At 40.0% G+C, this 19,934-nt stretch overlaps 3 protein-coding genes across 3 annotated transcripts; 2 read left to right on the top strand and 1 right to left on the bottom strand.

Moving 5' to 3' along the window:
- Positions 1–3,147: 3,147 nt before the first annotated feature.
- On the top strand, positions 3,148–6,882 carry LOC135677479 (uncharacterized). The gene is made up of 7 exons (XM_065189839.1): positions 3,148–3,256; positions 3,497–3,506; positions 3,685–3,803; positions 4,724–4,824; positions 6,312–6,406; positions 6,485–6,545; positions 6,622–6,882. The coding sequence occupies exons 1-6, from the start codon at positions 3,148–3,150 to the stop codon at positions 6,510–6,512; spliced, it is 462 nt and encodes a 153-aa protein (XP_065045911.1). The 3' UTR covers positions 6,513–6,545; positions 6,622–6,882.
- Positions 6,883–7,258: 376 nt separating this feature from the next.
- On the top strand, positions 7,259–8,925 carry LOC135677748 (probable pectinesterase 8). The gene is made up of 5 exons (XM_065190132.1): positions 7,259–7,760; positions 7,857–8,028; positions 8,106–8,312; positions 8,388–8,647; positions 8,746–8,925. Exons 1-5 carry the CDS (start codon positions 7,354–7,356, stop codon positions 8,912–8,914), a joined length of 1,215 nt encoding a protein of 404 aa, XP_065046204.1. The 5' UTR covers positions 7,259–7,353; the 3' UTR covers positions 8,915–8,925.
- A 7,980-nt stretch (positions 8,926–16,905) lies between these two features.
- On the bottom strand, positions 16,906–18,440 carry LOC103988608 (protein RGF1 INDUCIBLE TRANSCRIPTION FACTOR 1-like). Its single transcript, XM_009407192.3, has 4 exons — positions 18,083–18,440; positions 17,545–17,619; positions 17,330–17,470; positions 16,906–17,264 (listed from the first exon to the last, which is right to left on the bottom strand). The coding sequence occupies exons 1-4, from the start codon at positions 18,275–18,277 to the stop codon at positions 17,010–17,012; spliced, it is 666 nt and encodes a 221-aa protein (XP_009405467.3). The 5' UTR covers positions 18,278–18,440; the 3' UTR covers positions 16,906–17,009.
- Positions 18,441–19,934: the final 1,494 nt, after the last annotated feature.

Genomic DNA, 19,934 nt, shown 5'->3' with positions numbered 1-19,934 from the left:
GCACCACCCAGGAGATGGTCTCCCAAGAAAGCTGGGCGGTGCAACCGCCCCTGTCAAGCAGTGGCACCGCCTGGGCTCAGTCTCTGAGCGAGACTGGGCGGTGCAACCGCCCCAGTCAGGCGGTGGCACCGCCTGGGCTTAGTCTCCGAGCAAGACTGGGCGGTGCAACCGCCCCTGTCCGGCGATGGCACCGCCCAGAAGCTCAGTCTCCGAGCTGCCAGGCAGTTGTACCGCCCTAGTCAGGAGGTGGTACCACCAGGACCTTGAAAATCCGGGAAAAGGCATTTTTGAGCTCCAAATTCAAACTAGTTTGGGGCCTATATATACCCACCATTTTCTGCATGAAAGGGCACCGAAAGCTTGATTTTACTCTGTGATTTTAGAGCTCAAAAGTGTTGTAAAGTCTAGAAGTTCTCCTCCCTCTTTTTCCAAGTTTTGATCTTTCAAGAGAGGAGAGAAAAGTTTGTAAGGGTTGTCTCCTAAGCCCGTCAAAAGGAGTGAAACTGTAAAAGGGTGGTTGGCCTTCGCCTATTAAAGGAAGGCCTCTAGTGGACGTCGGTGACCTCGTTGGTGGAGGAAGCCAAAAGTGGATGTAGGTCAAGATTGACCGAACCACTCTAAATCTCGATTTGCATTTACTTTGAGCATCTTATCTTTACTGCAAACCTCCTTAGTAGCTTACTACCTTCTGCTCATTTACGAACGTGTTTCATAGTTAAGTATTTTCCGAATCGGCGTTAAGACGAAAATCGGTTTTATCGTACGAACATCATATTTCAGTTTACGCTTACATTCTGATTTCTGTCTTAACTGCAAACTGTCTTCCTTATTTTACTTCAAATACGTTTCTGTAAGCTTTCAAAGTTATTATCTGTACGAAACGACTTTTACATCGGAATCGGATTTCAACGTATGAACGCAGTTTTAATTACCAAAAATTTTCCGCTGCACTAATTCACCCCCCCCCCCCCCCCTCTCTTAGTGCTCTTGATCCTAACATCATCATCATCATTGTCATCATCACTTTGAGTTTTCTCTCAAGTAGTCTTCTTTTGTTCTAAGTGTCAAATCCTTCTTATTCTTTCGAAGATAGTTCTCATGTTCATTTTGTGTTATACAACTCATTTCATAGGTCATCAACGACCCAATAAATTCTTCAATCAGAAAATTATTCAAGTCCTTTGATTCTTGTATTATCGTTACTTTTGAACCCCAATTTTTAGAAAGAGATCATATAACTTTATTAACAAGTTCAAGATTCGAAAAATTTTTACCAAGTGCTTTTAAACTATTGACGACATATGTAAAACAGGTATACATGTTAACAATAGTTTCGCTTGGTTTTATACGAAATAATTCAAAATCATGCATCAAAAAATTAACTTTAGAATCTTTAACTCTACTAGTGCCTTTGTATGATTTTAAGATTATGCTAAATATCGAAAATCATTTCACAAATAGACACTCGATTGAACTCATTTTTATCTAAAGCACAAAACAAGGAATTCATAGCTTTAACATTTAAAGAAAAAGTCTTCTTCTCCAACTTATTCCAGTCGTTCATTAGAAGAGAAGACTTTTGAAAGTCATTTTTCCATAATGTTCCATAAATTTAAATCCAAAGATAGCAAGAAAACTCTCATTCGAGTTTTTCAATATGTGTAATCCGTCCTATTAAACATAGGAGGACAAATGATAGAGTGGCCCTCTTGAAAGCTTAAAAGAGCTATTTCTCTTAGTTGTTAAACCAAATGAGAAAAAAATGTGACTTTGATACCAACTGTTAGGATCGAGTCAGCACTAAGAGGGGGGGGGGGGCTGAATTAGTGTAGTGGATAAAAACGACATTAGTTCAAAAATCTTTCATTTGATTAAAGCTTGTGTCGGAAATGTGAGTTTAACTTAAAAACGTATGAAAGAGTGTAATGAGAAAGTAAAGCGAGTACGATAGTTTACAATAAAGGTAAATTATAAGAAATAAATGTAAACCGAGTTTTATAGTAGTTCGATCGTCGTGACCTACATCCACTCTTGATTTCTCTTCTATCAAGGCTACCGGCATTCACTAACGATCTTCTTTCAATGGGCAAAGATCAACTATCCTATTACACTCTTTCTCCTTTTTATGGGTCTAGGAGACAACCCTTACAAGCCTCTCTTTCTTAGACCTCACTTCTCCCTTTAGATAGATATCTAAATACTAGGAAAAAATGATCCTAAATCCTAAGAGAGTTTTCTAATTTTTCTCAAGTATTTTTCTTCCTCTTTCAACTCAATTTTGTGCTCAATTCTTACTACTTCATACAGGAATAGCTAGGGTATTTATAGACCCAAAATGGTTTTAAAATTAGAGCTAAAAAATGTCTCATCCTGGGTTTCTCAGGTCCTGGCGGTACCACCGCTTGCAGCACTAACACTGGGTGGTACCATCGCTTGACACAGTCTTAGAGACTGTTCCACCGATGGTTCCATTTGTTGGGTCATTGTTTGGGCCTTTCACTTGACCTAATATAGCCCAAACTTGGGCCCAATTGGCCCCTAATTGATTTGGCCCAATTCTAACCCAATTATGCCTAAAACCTACTTCGATCTAGACATTTTTTACAAAACTGGAATCAAATGTTGTCCGGCATGTCATTGGTTTATTGACGCTTCATCCGATTCTTCGATGCATCGTCCTCTCTTGTGGCCTATTGCCCAATTGGGCAGTTGACCTCCGTAACTCTGATTTCCTTAGCGTAATTTTCGCTCTTCTTGGCTCGATGCGCGAACCCATGGTCGAAAGCCTTTTGCCGATATGTCGATCGATCATCCGGCTCGACGTCCAATCTTCTAACATGTTCCACTCTGGCCCAACATGATTCTTCCTACTTTAATTGTCTCTCCTTGATCGAAGCTATCACTCAAAAAGTAGATCAGGTCATAAATACATCAATTTGTTTCATCATCAAAATCCGAGATTCAACAATCGAAACTAGGCATCGCCACGCGATAGTTATTCCCTCTAGCCACGAAGGTTGCTGCAATACAACCTCACATAATCGTGGACTCATCTTCCTCCTCACCTTTGAGCTTTACCGTTGTTGGTTTCTAGAAGGGAACAACGGATGGTTTGGCAGAGCCGAAGGCCAACTTGTTGCTATAGCGATGGTAGTAATAGCAAGTGAAGAAGAGGACCGAGGTCTCATAGTAAATAGTATCATGGAGTCACTTTCTACTAGAGAACCAGCCTCGCGCACCATCGACACCGTCGCTGGTATGTTGTCCAACGCAACCGAAGGTGAGGGAACCGGAGGAGAGGAAAGCGATTTTTACGAGAGAAAAATTAATAATTTAAAATATAGTAAATTATTTTTTTAATCCTTTCCATCCATTTTCTTTTTACACTAAATAACACATGCGATTTTTTTTATCGATGAAATTAATAATACGAGGAGAATTATAATGTTTCACTTTGGTAAGTATATGGATCTTAATGCTATATTTAAAATTATAGGATCCAAGATGTTAATTATAATTAACTATAGAGGTAAAAATAGATATACTTAACGGATTCATAGTTTTTAGTTTGGATCCGACTAAAGCAAGATCGAGTGCTTATGTCGTAGTCTTTTACTAATATGCCCTTATGAGCTAAAAAAGTCGCTTATGATGTCCGGTTCGACACACATAAAAGCCTACCAGGGTTTATCTTTTGCCCACTTCATCCCCCGTTCTCTCCCTCTCTCTCTCCACACTCAGTCTCCCTCCCTCAGCTTCGCTTTCTCTCCGTCCTTCCCATTGGATCGACCATGGCGGAGCAGGTAACGCGTGGTGGCTTTCCTTGAGATCTCATTAACTTACACCTCCATTCACGTAACGATCCTTTGCGACGCGAGCAAATCTGGCATCGAAGAATGCAAATTTGAGCAAGTAGCTGCCTTTCTTATTCAGATTTTGAGAAGAGTGTCTAGCAAATAGTTTAGTTGTTGATACTCACACTATTGCTGGTTCATCAAGAGTCGGCTAGTTGAGCGTTAGCATGTCGAAATCCGCACCGGGTATGTTTGGAATTGATGAATTGAGAAGAAAGTTCGCACTTGGGAGATTTCTGACCTAGTCTGCGCCCTTTTGCGGCTGTGAATTGAACGTTGTTTTGTTTGTTTACTGACGACGAGTCGATTTTTATTATTGAGGAAGAATCAGATATTGCATGTTTTAGTTAGATGAATCTCTCCAAAACTGTAGAATTCGACTAAACGATCTATTGACAACCAAGATACATTATGTTACTTTGAGAAAAGTTTTGAATGATATTGTAAACTATAACGTGATTCTTTGTTAAATTCATGTATTAAAATACATATCTTTTGTGATAATTTTAGGAAATTTTCCAAGGTTTATCCTTGGTTTAGATTGGTTTCATCACAGAAGGTTTACATTTTGGGGCTTTAAGTTGTTACTCTATCACCTCTGTTCTTTTCTTGTAGAATTTGGCAGTACAATCTATTAATATTCTCCTTTGGTCTTTTCTATTCACAGCTTCCAAAATGGTATTGTGGCATTCGAGTTATCTTTTTTACTGTTTATTGGTTCGCATGAATGGTTTTAGCGTGCACAGACAGAGAAGGCATTTCTTAAACTACCAAATGTTTTTGTTTGATAAGAATAATTGCTCTATTCTTGTTATCGATGCACAGTTCTTGTCTGAACATGTTCTTTAACAATTACGGATTTCATGTAGCTCCAACAAATCTGGTGAAGGGAAGAGACCTGGTAAGGGTGGGAATCGATTCTGGAAGAGCATTGGTCTTGGATTCAAAACTCCTAGGGAAGCTATTGAAGGTATGGAATCCTATTGTTTATTGTCTGTCCTATTTTGTTGAATTCATATTTTACATTCTGTATGTACTGGATTAGTTTAACTGTTTCCCTTTTTTTGTTACAGAAACTTGTTTTCTGCAAGCTTTTATTGTTCATGATTATTTTTAAGCAAAAAAATAACTATTCATTCATTGATGAAAAAACGCAAGTACATCATAAGCCGAGAGAGAGGACACTTAATTCTCCAAAACAATAGAGAGAGAGAGAGAGAGGGTTCATCCAATATTAGCTAGGGAGTGAGCCACAGAGTTAAGGCTACCAGGGATGTGGGAATTGGAAAAAACAAAAAGCATAGAAAGAACAACATGTGTGTCAGCAATGACATGCCTGATGGACCAGGGGAACATATCAGAACCCAGTACAAAATTGATGATATTAGCAGCATTAGGAGTAACGGCAAAATCGGAGAAATGCTTTGCACAAAATGAACAATCCTGTGATTCGCACAAAATGAAGCCCAGACCTGCATTACCCAAAGAAGGGTCATAAGAACCGGAAGAGGGGACTGTTGGAGGCTGAAGGGGAGAAGGAAGAGGGCTTCGACAAGCCTGAAACTCCTCAGGCTACTGTCCAACAGTGCAGAACTCAGAGGTAGAAGCAATGGCCTTACTAGTGAAGAAGCTATTTTGCATTGACATATTCTCTCCCTATTTATACAGGTTGAGAGGGAGGATTTCCCTCAACAGAATAGAGAGATTTCCTTATGCGGTTAAGAAAATCTTATCTGCTATCAGGAGAAAGATCACGATGATTGCAAAACTTGCATCATTCCTGTTTAACTAGAGATGACCATCTGATCCACACGGAGATGGAATTGCCCCAAGTTTATTGTTCAGAATTACTATTTTGTTAATTTACATGCACGCGCATGTAGCTGTCCACTTTGTGACCCTGAATGAGTGGCAGCTGTTGCTTCAGAACTGATGCTGTTATCGCTACAACACATCTAACTTGTGAACAAGAAACTTGACATAATGCAATATCATTGTGAAGCTGTACATGTTTATTTTGCCATTTTTTAGGGTCCCTCAATAAATTGGATTAAGTGATGATAAGCTCTGTGCTTTTGGCTTTATTTCTTTCCTTCTGGTCTGATAGAAACTGAAATAGTTGGAATTCTGACTTAATCTCTAGTCTACTAGGTCTTTTCAGAAATTGAAGAAATCATATCAATTATAATACTGGTAGTAATTCAAACATTGGTTATTTAGTGAACCTCTTTTTGGTTTGCTGGATTTTTCAAACACATGTAGACCAAAATCATCCACTGAGATACTGGAAATTTCATGGCATGTTTTATCAGCTTTGATGAATAATGTGATGACTAATTCTCATAGTTGTTGATGAATGGTATATATAGGATAAAATCACTGCTTGATCTTTTAGGCTTTGCTTGCAGGGAGCTACTTAGATTAAAAATGCCCATTTATTGGTGATGTTTCCATCAGGTGTCGCATTTTGGCAGCACATGCCATAGTGCCAAGATGAACAGAACTGTCATTGTCTGCAGAAACTACCTCCACTATGTAAACAAGTACCAAAGGCAAGCAAACTTGAGCAACTCTTTTGTGTTTTCTGCCTGTGTCCCTTAGAACAAGTATAAGAAATTGAAATATTGCAGCTCACATATCCCCAAGCTTCAGTGTTAAGGAAGGGGACCATGTGGGCATTGGCCAGTGCAGGTAAGTTACTTAATCTCTTCCAACATATGTTGTGCTTGTTCCTCTTTGAGTTCCTAAAGTTTTATTGCAAATTTAGATTTTTACACAGGCCATTGTTGAAGACTGCAAGATTCATTGTTTTAAAAGACATTCCAGAGGTGGTGGAAAGAAAGCATTTACTGCAGTCTGAAGTTTCTATTTCTTCTTCAGTTGCAAGAGCTATTGGGATCGCTTTTGCATGTTTTGTTTTGGACTCCTTGGCTGTCAATACAGATGAGGGCCTGTTTTATTCTGGTTGAGCAAGCTGTACTATGACTCTGTATGACTCTGTTTCTTTCTGCAACATGTTCTGCAACCATTTTTCTGTGCTAGCAGAAGGGAAACTGTTCTTCTATGTTCGATGTGTCAAAAATGATCCACACCAGGACTCAGCATGAGAAATTTGGTTGGGTATGATGGCATCGTGAACTGCACGATGTTGGTGTTGAGCCTACAAAGTGATGTTTGTGTCGTGCATATGCTTTGGTTGGATCAAGGAAGGAAGTGAGAGATGATTTAACTCTATGGATGAGGTTAGAGGAGACTGATGTCGTGGAATGACTTGAATCCGCTCATTACAATTCATGGGGTGTCACAATCCCACCCTTCTCTGCTCCAGCTCGATCCTTCAGAGAGTCTCTCTTCCAAGCAACGCTCATGTCAACAATGTGACTGGGGATTCGTGTCTCTGCTCGACACCATCGTTGGGTAAGCATGGTTAGGTTGACTGATATCCCTACCTTGAAGGAAAAGGAGGTCTGCCAGGCATCATCCTATTTATCCTTGTGAGATGCAGTGCAGTGCATCCACCATGGCCATCACCAACCGAGGCACTTCCCTTCTCGTCCTTCTGTCCGCCATTGTCGCAGCTCTGCTCTCCTCACAGCTCGTGTTCCAACACCCACCATGCCTCGAGTGGTTGCTCAACCTGGACTTCCTCTCCTTCACATCATCCATCTCCCTCAACAGCTACGGCTCAGGACACCACCGCCGCCACAGGGCACCCAAGACCAACGACACCGATATCTGCGACGACCTCCCACCGGGCTTCCCCCCGGCGGACACAGACACGACGTCCATCTTCTGCGTCGACCGCAACGGCTGCTGCAGCTTCACCACGGTGCAATCCGCGGTCGACGCAGTCGCTGTTCTCAGCCAGAAGAGGAGCATCGTATGGATCAACAAGGGCATATACTAGTAAGCAAAGCAAAGCAAAGCTAAAGGTTTCGCATGCTACGTGTTTTCCACCCTCACCTAACGAACGCTATCACTACGTTGTTTCGATCATGTCAGCGAGAAGGTGACGATACCGAAGACGAAGCCAAACATCACGTTCCAAGGGCAAGGGCTGTACACAACGGGCATCGCATGGAACGACACGGCCAACTCCTCCCACGGCACATTCTATAGCGCGTCTGTGGCCGTCTTCGGGGCCAACTTCATAGCAAAGAACATAAGCTTCATCGTACGCTTTTCGTACTGTGACATATGTGTATATATAGCAGATGTAGAACTCATTCCTCGGTGCGTTTCTGGTGCAAGAACGTGGCGCCCATACCAAACCCCGGCGACGTCGGGGCGCAAGCGGTGGCGATAAGGGTCAGCGCCGATCAGGCCGCTTTCTGGGGCTGCGGCTTCTTCGGAGCGCAGGACACGCTTCACGACGACAGAGGTCGGCATTACTTCAAGGAGTGCCACATTCAGGGCTCCATCGACTTCATCTTCGGAGATGGTCGATCGTTGTACGAGGTAATCACGACTTGGCAGCTACGCATCAAGGGATGTGGCATGAGATTATCTTAAGGCCATGTGGTTGGTTCTCAGAGCTGCCAAATGATATCGATAGCGAGCCCGGTGGCGGCGGGACTGAAGACGATAGATGGAACGGTGACGGCGCATGGGCGAGCATCCGGCGACGAGAACACCGGCTTCTCCTTCGTCAACTGCAGCATCGGCGGCACGGGGCGGATCTGGCTGGGCCGAGCATGGAGGCCGTTCTCTCGCGTCGTCTTCGCCAACACCTTCATGTCCGAAATCATCGCTCCGGAAGGATGGAACGACTTCGGCGACCCCGGTAGAGATCAGTAAGGACCAATTCCTCCTGATTCATCTACTGCTACGTTAAGCAAGACTGTCGAGTACTGAGCCAGTGACCTTTCTGTTTCTCCCTTCATTCTCACAGGACTGTATTCTATGGTGAATACAACTGCAGTGGTGCTGGTGCCAGCCTGACGACGAGGGTTCCTTATGCACAAAAGCTAAACGACACTCAAGCTGCTCCATTCCTGAATACTTCATTCATTGACGGAGACCAGTGGCTGCAACCCCTCGACTCAAACCTTCTGTTCTAATGACTAAACAAATAAACAGATTTGTGTTGATGTGACCATCTTTCAGATTCAGGTTCTTTCATGGGTTTTTGGGGGGGGTGAGAGAGAGAGAGAGAGAGAGTGCGTGTGTGTCAGTAGTAGCAGGTTGAAGGTTCTTCAGCTATCTAATTGCATGACAATGTTGATTACATGTATTCCTTGCATAAGAGGCATGCTGACTGCATTCAATCGTGACCAGTTAAAAAGCTATTGTATTGTTTGAACAAGATGCATTTGCTATTCGGGATGACTGTTCCTTGACAGAGCAATTTAGGACCTTTAAGCCTTGCAGTGTAAGAAACTAAAGAATGAGGTCACATCTTCTCTCAAAAAATAAATTCCTCATATGCATTTCTGGCAACAATGACATTGTTGAGATGACTAGCAAAGCAACATTCCATTTGAAGCTACTAAATGAATTGGAGTCAAAGAACTCCAAAGATCAAACTGATTCATGTACAAATCTTAGGTAGAAAAGAAACAGCATGATGGATTTTTCAAACTCATATGAGTCATACTTTGTCTTTACAGCATTTTCCATGAACATTAAGAAGTGTAGTTTATGAAAATAAAAGGGAGGAATCTCACTTTGAAAATCGAAGCGGGAGTTGGTCTCTTTCCACCAAACAGAACTATAACTCACCTCAACTAGTGCAGGCAAGAGAGAGAGAGAGAGAGAGAGAGAGAGAGAGAGGTCTAAACATGGATTGACTAATAGTTTAAACTTTACAAACACGCAACATAGAAACAACAAAAATATCTACATCGGTCAATGACTTGTGGGTTTGACTTTGCACCGTAGTGCCGTTCATGTGGTTGAATCCCCAGCAACGTCAACCGTGCCCCTTCTACACTCCATCCATTCAAGCACATGTTTAGAACTCAAACAAGTTGTTAGGTTTATGCAGAACTTTTGAAAGAAAGAGAAGAAAGATCGTAGAACAAATAAGAATTACTTTTAGTCTGTGCCTTGGATTCAGCTAAGAGTATTTATTTATGTTAGTTAAAAGATAAAATATAAGTGTTTTAAATAATATCATAATATATGAAGAAATCCTAACTATTTATCTAATCTAAATTCTTATCTTTTATTTTATCTAATCCTAACTATTTGAATTAATCTTATCATACTCCATTAATTCAAAATAATTATAACTTGGAGTTATCTTCAAAAAAATAATTTTTTTCTTTCATCAAAGCTTTTGTAAAGATGTTGATAAGCTGATCTTCGATGCTGCAGTAGTCCATTTAAATTTTTTTTTTATCAATTAGTTCATAAATAAAATGATGTCTAACTTCGATATGTTTAGTACACCCATGAAAGACAATTATTCATCATTGCAATAGTAGATATGTTGTTGTAGTAGATTTTATTTGATCCATCTTGTTTCTCTCTGAGCCAAATTATTTGACATGTTATATTTATAGTCATAACATAATCCGCCTCAAAGCTTGAGAGGGCAACACATCTGAATATATTATTCATTCAATAGAACCTATTGTTGGATATTCACCCGAAAAAAGACAGAATATAATTCTTATGGATGGTTTAAGAAGATATGTTAGTATTTTAAGAGATACTCGTCTGACTTTCTTTTTCGATTTTCTTGATAAATGAAATAGAATAAAGTCCTACTATTTTTTACCGAGAGTACGTTCTCGTTTTTTTTATTGTCTTTGAAATCACTCCTAAGCTATGACTTAGCATAAATTCTAAAATATATTTTTTATCATCTACACAACTAGCCCAATCACTATTAATATGCGAATATAACTTAAAATCTTTAACCTCCTAATAACGGATGCCCTTAGTATATATGAGAACTCTTTTAGCTACTCTAATGCTTGTTAGGGCTGTGCCCTAATAACAAACTAACTACAAACATAATATCAAGTCTTAAATATATGGGATAAATTAACCCTCTAATTAAACTTCTATATTGTTGCTCTTTTCTTTTTTTTTTTCAATTCCATCATCTAATGTAAGTTTATTGTATTCATTGGAGTATTTACTAACTTGCAAGTTATCATATAATTTTTTTTAACAAATCTTTAGCATATTTTTCTTAGCATAAAAAAATTTCATTTGCATCTTAAATAATTTTTATTCTAAAAAATAATGTAAAATTCCTAGATGAACCATTTCAAATTCTAACATAATATTTTTCTTAAATTTAGCAAACATTTCTAATAATTTTTTAGAATAAATCATATATCATCCAATAACAAATAGACAATAAGAATTTTCATAAACTTTTTTAAAAATTATGTTAAAAAGTACTTGTCAATTATGTTATACCATGCTCTTGGTGCTTATTTGAAGTCATATAATGCTTTATCCAATTTGTACACTTTATATTCTAGCCCTTTAATTCCAAATCCTTCGTACTACTTTATATAAACCTTCTCTTACAACTTTCTAGAAGGTTGCTTTAACATCAAATTGATAAACTTATCATTTTTTCTAGGTCGCCAATGCTAAGGTTGTTGTTTTTTTTTTTATGTCGCTTAAACCTTACTTTCATTTCCTATATGCACTATAGATCTAATTGAATCATCTTAGTCTTTAAAATAATTTTTTATCCTATGTCATATGATTGCTACGTTCACTAGAATATTCTTCATCAGATATCATTCATCCTTTTTTTACTATTATTTTTCTCATTATAATTTGCTTAATTGTTATTCCAACAATCTCTTTCAAGATAGTCATATTTTTTAAGTGAGAGCAAAGAGAAAATTTTAAATTTTTATTTTTGTACTAGTAATCTTTTTTAATATGTCTATTTTTTTAATAAAAATATTGATGGGTTTCTTTGTTACCTTCATTAGAGTTCCTCTAACCCTTATTTGATCGGCTTCATTCTCTTCTTGGAGTGCTAGATCATCGATGACTTCTACCATTTTAATCTCTCTCTTGAGATCTAATTTTAAAATTTTTCTTTAGATCTTTTTCATAATCTATCTTCATTTGAAGATTTATTCACTTTTTTTTCATAAACTAAAAGTGAGCCCATTAATTCATCAACAGATAATATACTTATATTTGTATCTTCTTCTATAGCAGTAGAAATCATATCAAAATTTGAAGATAAACTTCGTAAAATTTTTTCTATTACAATTTAATATTTGAAGTCTTCATTATAAGATCTCATTTAGTTTACAATAGAATAGACTCTTGAGAAAAAACTAGTGATAGATTCAAAATCTTTTATCATAAAAGTTTTGAATATATGTTGAAGAATATAAAGCTTTAAAATTTTTACTTTATCTATGTCTCCAAATACACTTTTAATATTTTTCAAGCTTCTGTTTATATTGATATCATCGTGATTAGAGGGAATAGGGATTCATAATTGTTTGTTGTAGCATATAAAGAGCTCTTGCATCTTTTTGTATATTCTCATTCATTTAATCCTTTCGATCTTCAATAATATTAGGATTCAATAGATCATACTTAATAAAATTGTATTTTTATCAAATTTTACAATCCTTATGAAATAAATAGAGTTATCATTTTAATGGCCCAAAACTGATAATTTTCACTATTAAAAGTAGGAAGAAGTTGATTAGAAACACTTACTCAAATGTTTGTCATTTTTTTTTTCTAGATCTACTGATCTTTCTTTCTTTTTTAATCGATATATTTTATTGGTCTTCTTCGAACCAAACTCTAATACTATACTTTGTTGACTTTTTATAGAACTTAAAAAAGAAGAGAAAGAAGATAATAAAAGAAATGAGAAATAATTCCAGATTGGAATTCATCCAAAATCATCTATTTATATCAAATAAAAGATAAAAAATTATTTTTTAAATAATAAAAATCTGCCATATTCTAATAAATCATTTCACCCTTATTTATTTATCTTAATCTAAATTTTTATTTTTATTATTTCATCTAATTCTAACTTTATATTAATCTTATTAAAAGTATTCTCACTCGAAGACCAATTATTTGTATGTCCCAGACGTCGTAATCTGACAGATAAACTAACACATCCTAGAAAGATTCCATATGACCATTACGTATCCATAACTTGACTGATAACATTATTTACAGCGCCCTCTCTCTTTCTCCTCTTCTTTATCTCTCTCAGAAGTAACACAAGCACGACTGATAACATGATGCCATGCCTTTTCGTCAAGAGAAGTGCCCAGCACTCCTGTTGCCAGTGGAGGCTGGCCTTGGCATCATTTGGTCGTACATGCCATCATAGAAATAGTCATCGCCCACCTCCAAGCTGGTGCCAGAGCTGCTAAACCCCTGAAGGAAACCACCACTACTGTTATTACTAACACCAGTTGCAGTAAATATAGAATGATCGGGTGACTGATAGTTTTGCTGCTGCTGCTGCTGCTGCTGCTGAGGCTGATGGCTCTGCCGCTGGCACGGGTGTTGCTGAGGGTTTCCAAAGGACATTAAGGCCGTCGTCTGATGAGCTCGCTCAACGGAATCGTTACTGACGTTGGAGACTGGTCCGCCGCCAGGGTGATAGCCGGCTGTGTACGGCCCAGACGGGTTGCCGGTGAACTGTTGGACCATCATGCGGAAGTTGGCGGCGTCGGTGTTGACCATCGTCGTCGGAGCCCTACGGGAAGCCCTCGACCGCCTCCGGACCGGCTTGCCCACCCGGCCCTCGATGCCGGGCTGCTGGCTCGCGCCCTTGGCCGACCCGTCGATCGTCGGGCTCGACGTGGCCGAGACCACGACGGAGTCCGACACGCATCCGAACACCGACGTCGGGGGCGCGGGCGACGCCGGCGGAGGCTGCAGTTGCGGCCAGCAGCGGAGCTGAGCCCACCGTGCTGGTCCTGAGGTGGTGGCGTCGCTCATCGTAACGTGTGGGAAGGGATTGCTCGAAAGGTTGGGGGTGGACATATATAAGGGAGGAGACACTGGGGTCAACGGACGACCGAAGTAAATTCCTGTCCGTCGGATTTCGATGTCTCAACCATAGGTGGCCGACAGTTTGCCACGTGGGTTGTTCGGCTTTGGGCGCTCTATCAATTAAAACGTGGGTTCGAGGAAGCATCGTATTTACTGCTGTGATGTGATCTTTTGACGCAAACTGTTCATGCTACTGCAGGAAATTAATACGTAATTTAGTCTTTAAATTCTATTTTTTGGAATGTTTTTGTTAAGAATATATTCAATCGTCGCCATCGTTTCTGTTTTCACTGAAATTTGCTGGAAAAATTGCCCATCAAACATGGCGAATTTGACGCTTATTTTGTACACAAGCAGACAATTAGAGAGAGAGAGAGAGAGAGAGACGACTGCGTGATCCGTGGCAACACAAGAGGCCTTTAGAATATTAGGCATCCTAATCACCTGCGATTACGACTCGTTGATGTACCTCCAAACTAAACCGCACGTATCGCCCGGTTTCTAACCCACACTAGATCACATCCTCCACTTTTTCCCAAAGGGTAAAGAACGGGTCTGGGAGCGGTGGGGCCGACTGTGCCCGAGCCGGACGGTGCTCTGACGCTAGAGATGACGACTATGGTTTAGTCAAACTACGACCGACAAGGAGATTGGTGGTTGGGGTTTACCGATGCGACAGATAGGTACGGACCGGGGGTGCCTGGAAATTGGTTGGGGGAACGTGGGACCCAGGAAGACGAAGTTGTTTCGACCCTCGTGAAGTTTGGTGCGCATGAATTGCGGGGGCCGGTCTCGTCGTCTTGCTCCCCGCGCGTTTGTTGACTTTTGACCTGAGGACGTGTATGGTGATGTGGCACGTAAAACCATGGGGGTTAGAAGTGGGCCCATTCGGCTCACTGCTCTACCGTGGGGGGCCCACAGATGGGTACAGGAACCATGGGTTCGAAACAGGCTCTTTATGTTGGACGGACCGATAGAGTCCGAGCCGTTCTGGCCCATTGAGCGTACCCAGCTGCCTTGAAGTTGTTCTTGGAAGTTACCGGGCCCACTGGTGGGCCCAACATTCATTCCTCCGAAGAAATTATCATATTCATGATTAAAAAACATCATAAAATATATCTATATTTTCCAAACAAAAAAAAAAAAAACCTCGACCTTTTGCATCCTAAAAGTCACTTTTATTGGCTTATACACAAATTGAATTGGATTAGGATCAACATAATAGTTATATATAGCACATAAAATACTAGTTTGTTTAGATTGTTTTTTAATCTTAAACTATTAAGTCTTTCACATATCTCTTCTATAAAGAAGTTTATTTAAGATTTATCTCAGGTACAAAAGAACCCATTGTTGGAAACCCAAGTCAATTCAAAGCTAATTAACTACATGGATATACCTATTTATGTTGAGACATCTGACTTAATTAGTGTAATATTGTATAAGTGATAGATCATGTGAGTGTCATATTACCTGTAATATATTTTTTAAAAATATATATGATATACTTAACCCTTCTATTTTAGGCACACATGTTTATCATGTGCCATGAACAAGTTATTAACACTTTCACATGTTATTTTATTATACCAATCTCATACATGCACATAGATCCCAATTTATCATGTGTGACGAATAAGTCAACCCTCTTCTCAATCTTTGATACGATTTCTATCTTGACCAGGTGAGGCTTCCGGGCTTCTTACACGCACAAGAACCTAAATCACATGTATATTATTATTTCTATTTTGATGGTGCTATACAGAGAATGATGATGCCAAAGAGCGTCACATCAATTAAAGAGCTATAGAGCTAAAGAAAGGCATGCATACACACTTCCACGTGTTGATTCTACGAAAGCTGTTTTAGATCCTATGTAAGATTTCGATCTTGGCATTGTTAGGCATCGGCGCCATTCTTCTTCTATCTAAATAGTGCAATGTAGCAACGATGTCATACAGTCTCATCATTCTTATTTCACGTGGAATGCACATTCCAAAGGTGACCTTTGGAGGTGAAACTGTGCAAGAGATAGTCCAACATGCTGAAGAATGCTTGGCGATTGTGCATCAAATGAACCAAGAATACAAAAGGAGAACTTCTTCTAATCAACTAGTAACCTTGATTGAACCTTTATGATAATTAGGGTTAATAAATATATTAGAATTTCTGAAATCAATATCGTGAAGGATAAATATTCTAAATATGAAAAATAACTTATTTATTCAAGAAAAAAAAAATCCTAAAGATTAATATTTGATTATACCCTAAATATTTTGAGATGATATATAAATGTGCTTGTAATTGAGTTAGGGTTAGCTCGAGAATACTTTAATTGATCGATATTATACGTAAATATCTATCGGCAAAAAAAAAAAAATCAAACCATGTTAATCTTGCTTTGATTTTCTGATTTATTAATTTATGAGATTTTTTTTTATTTCAATGGCTTCTCTCCCTTAATAACCTAATTATATAATTAATTTAAAAGCAAACATTCGTTTATTAATGTAAAGAACTTATGTAGATTGACAAAACAGTGGTTCAAATTGGTATGCATTAGAATAACTAATCATATTTAAGTTCCAATGAGACAAATTATATATATGTATCCTATCCATTGTTATTCTATGATTTAATGATAATATTAATGATGATGTTAATGTGATTGATTGTGTGGTTTGTACTGCAATTAAAGTTGTCATTGGGAATAGGAGAAATTGTTGTGTTGGGGGTGGGTCATTAGGAACCCCCCAACAAAAGCCACGACATAGTTCGACCAATCGATGCAAGGGAGAGACTCTCTTCTCGATTCATCTACTTCTCTCTCTCTCTCTAAACTTTTGACCTTCACGTGATCAATAATGAAGGTTCGATGATTTGAAGAGTAAGCTCAAAAATAGGAATTGGTCAAACAAAAGTTTGACTCTTTGTATGAAGCTGTTCATATCTTTGTTTCTTGGGAGATGTTTGTGGCTTCCATTACTTCTGTTCATGTGGTCAAAGACAGTGACAACATGCATAGAATTGGATCCATAGGTATCACATAGATAACTATTACCAAAGTACAAAATCGGTGGCCGACGTGCCCACCTTGTCAGCAATGGAAGTCCTCAGTCCCCTCCACAAACCAGCAAACACACTACTCTACTGCCCAATGAATGCTATGGCATGACATGAGACTCACTAAGACAGAGGAGATCTACGAGGAGCTCCCTTCCTCCTGTTGCTCAAAGACAAGACCATCTGTGGGAAGAAGCCACCGCCACTCTTGTGCTTCGTTCTTCCTCCTCCGCTTCCTCCTGAGCTGTTTCTGTCTTCATCGAGTGGATCGGTACCGTCCACCCGAAGACACTCAAAGTGGGAGACGGTGAAGTCAGACTCGTCGAACGGGAACAGTATGCTCGATAAATCCTCCCCTCGCAACATAATGTGATCCACCTACAGCACTTCGTGTCATGTCATTACATCTCAAAGCCAAGTCTGTAGATGAGACATGATTTAACCTTGCAGGAGAGGGAGCAGAAGTGGAAGCCGTCTTGGAGGATTCTGTCACAGGTCAAGCAGATGTTGCCAGAGACCTTGGGAGGCCTGGATTGAGGTCTTGGCTTCAGGAACACCGCTTTGGCACTGTTGATGGTGTAAGGCTGTCACAAAAAAGCAATCATCATATCAGCTTCAGAAACACCAGTTGGCAAACATCAGCTACTGCTGCACCCACCTGAACAAAAGAGCAGTCTATGAGCTTCTCCAGATCATCCAGTCGAACCACATCGTTGTATACGTATCGCCGCACCTGCATTAATCGTCATGAATACAAACCACAAAAAGCTGAGCTAATCATGCAGAAGCAGTCAATGAAGCAGTAATTTGCATGGTGACTTCATACGGCATCAGAAACACAAAAGGCAAAGGAAAATTACTGGTACTGCAAGTATCAGAGACGAACACCAAGTGTTGCTTTACTTATTACCACCACTATTCAAGCAGCAACAAGCGCTGTTGTTAGTGATGCCCAACAAAACTTGACCAAGATGGTACTGATGTGGTTCTTTTCCAAATAAGATATACTAACAAAGAATTAGGAGCAAATCGGGATATGAGAATTAATTTCTTTGTCTTGATGAATTCTTCAGTACGAACACAGAAACAGATCACTAGCAAACAAACAAGTAATTGGGCAAACATGCAGTGTATTGGTTGGCACACAGAGAGAGAGAGAGAGAGAGAGAGAGAGAGAGAGAGAGAGGAAGCATGACCTGGAGGAGGGGGTGGGAAGGGTGGGCGGGTGCGCAGTGGGGGCAGATGCTGGTGCAGCAGCCGAGGCAGAAGATGTTCTTCTCGTTCTTCCTCCGGCCCTCGTGGAGTCCACAGCCCACAAAGAAGCTCTCCTCCACCAGTCCGCCCAGCCACCCCGGCATTCCTCCTCCTCCTCCATACTCTCTTCTTCCCATACACACACACACACACACACACACTCTTCTTCTCTCCTTACCCAACTCCCTCTCCCTCTCCAGATATAGCTTTGTTTATAGAGGAACAGTTCTTTACTGCTGGTTTAATCTGAGCTCAGATGATCAGAGGAGAGAAGTGATGCAGGAAGGAAGGCTAACGTAGTTGCTGAGTCTATATATAGAGGAGGATAATAGATCAAATGAGGAACACAGGGGAAACAGAGACATGCATAAAGAAAGACAATGAGAGAAAATGATGGGCGGATCAACCAGAAGCGCAAACACATTGGAAGTTGGGTTTATTATCATTATTATTATTATTATTGTGTATGGAATGGAGAGTTGCAGGAATTGGTGGGGGATTCAGAAAGTCCACCACTGTTTCTTTGTACCGTTTTCCGTGCTGTCCTGCCTGGCTTTTCCCCTTCAAAGAAAGATCAATATGGGGTCGTAGAAACCAAAAGGAAAAGGAGGAAAAAAGACCTTTGTTTCCTGTTGCTTCCTTTTTATATTTGCTCTCTCTTCTTTGATTTCATCTGACATGGTTTGCAGCTGCGTGTTATCTTTCCTCTCGAGAAGTGCTCTGTACCTTCTTGAAGAAAAAGAAAGCGTTTCAGGCACCTTCGTTATCATGCACTCCCATTAAACACTCATTCCTTTTGTTTGTGGTAAAACCATTAAACATCCTGACAGCACCAGCCAGCCAACCCTTTTGATCTGGTCAAACCATCTTTTTCAAGGCCCCCTCCCGCCAAAGATGGGCCTCCTCACCAATACGATCTCTGCAAGCAAACATGTTCTTGATGTCCTCTCAGTGAGCTTATGAGCTGCTGCTACAGATCTTCTTCAGGTTACGAGAGTCCTTCCTCATGAGTGAATCTCTTTGACGAGAAGAGTTGTACACAGGTGGTAATCTTCACGCAGAGATTTCTGTGGGGTTGGAAGCACTTTAGTCTCCACCATGAGAGTGACGCCAAGAACGTGGTGAAAGCTCTCAAAGCAGACGATGGAGATCTCCATCTCCAAAGCCCATGACTGAAGCTTGGAGGGGACTCTAACGCCTCAGAGTTTGACTCATCTAAGATTAATGCTCTTTTGAGAACCCTAAACGATTCCTCTGCAAAAATCTCTGGTTGGATGTTCGAGGTGGTGAGAGGATACACGCAGCAACGACGCTTCCCACTTGAGATCACCTCAGCATTTACTTCCTCGGTAACACGCTTTGACTACCTTAATTATTTTGGCGCATAATAATTACTCTCAGCAATTCAACTTACAATAATTCATTCTTTATATTCTTTAGTTCTTTTTAGTATCACGAGACTAATCTCTAATCCATTTGTTCTTGCAAGGAGAGGAGATCCTGGGATGAACGCTGGGGTTTACTGCATCACACACGTATGACTCTTCTTATTAACACTACCAAAACAAAGAGAACAACATCCAGTCCACCTCAAGGACATGTGACAGTGAGAAGAACTCACTTATTGGGACCCGCAGTGGCTTATACATAACACAGCAACGACTGCTGTTGGTGGATCAGCAGTGCTTGTTGCAGAGGCATCCCATGGTGTACCCCTCGCAGTCGCCGCTGTCGAAGCCTTCCCTCTGGCAAACCTTGGCACAGTTCTTATCGGAAGTGCATGGCCCTCTGAAA

Source organism: Musa acuminata, chromosome BXJ1-6 (assembly GCF_036884655.1).
Source record: "Musa acuminata AAA Group cultivar baxijiao chromosome BXJ1-6, Cavendish_Baxijiao_AAA, whole genome shotgun sequence".
Lineage (NCBI taxonomy): Eukaryota > Viridiplantae > Streptophyta > Magnoliopsida > Zingiberales > Musaceae > Musa > Musa acuminata.
The sequence above is the reverse complement of the archived record's forward strand: the minus strand, read 5'-3'. Positions and strand labels throughout refer to the sequence as shown.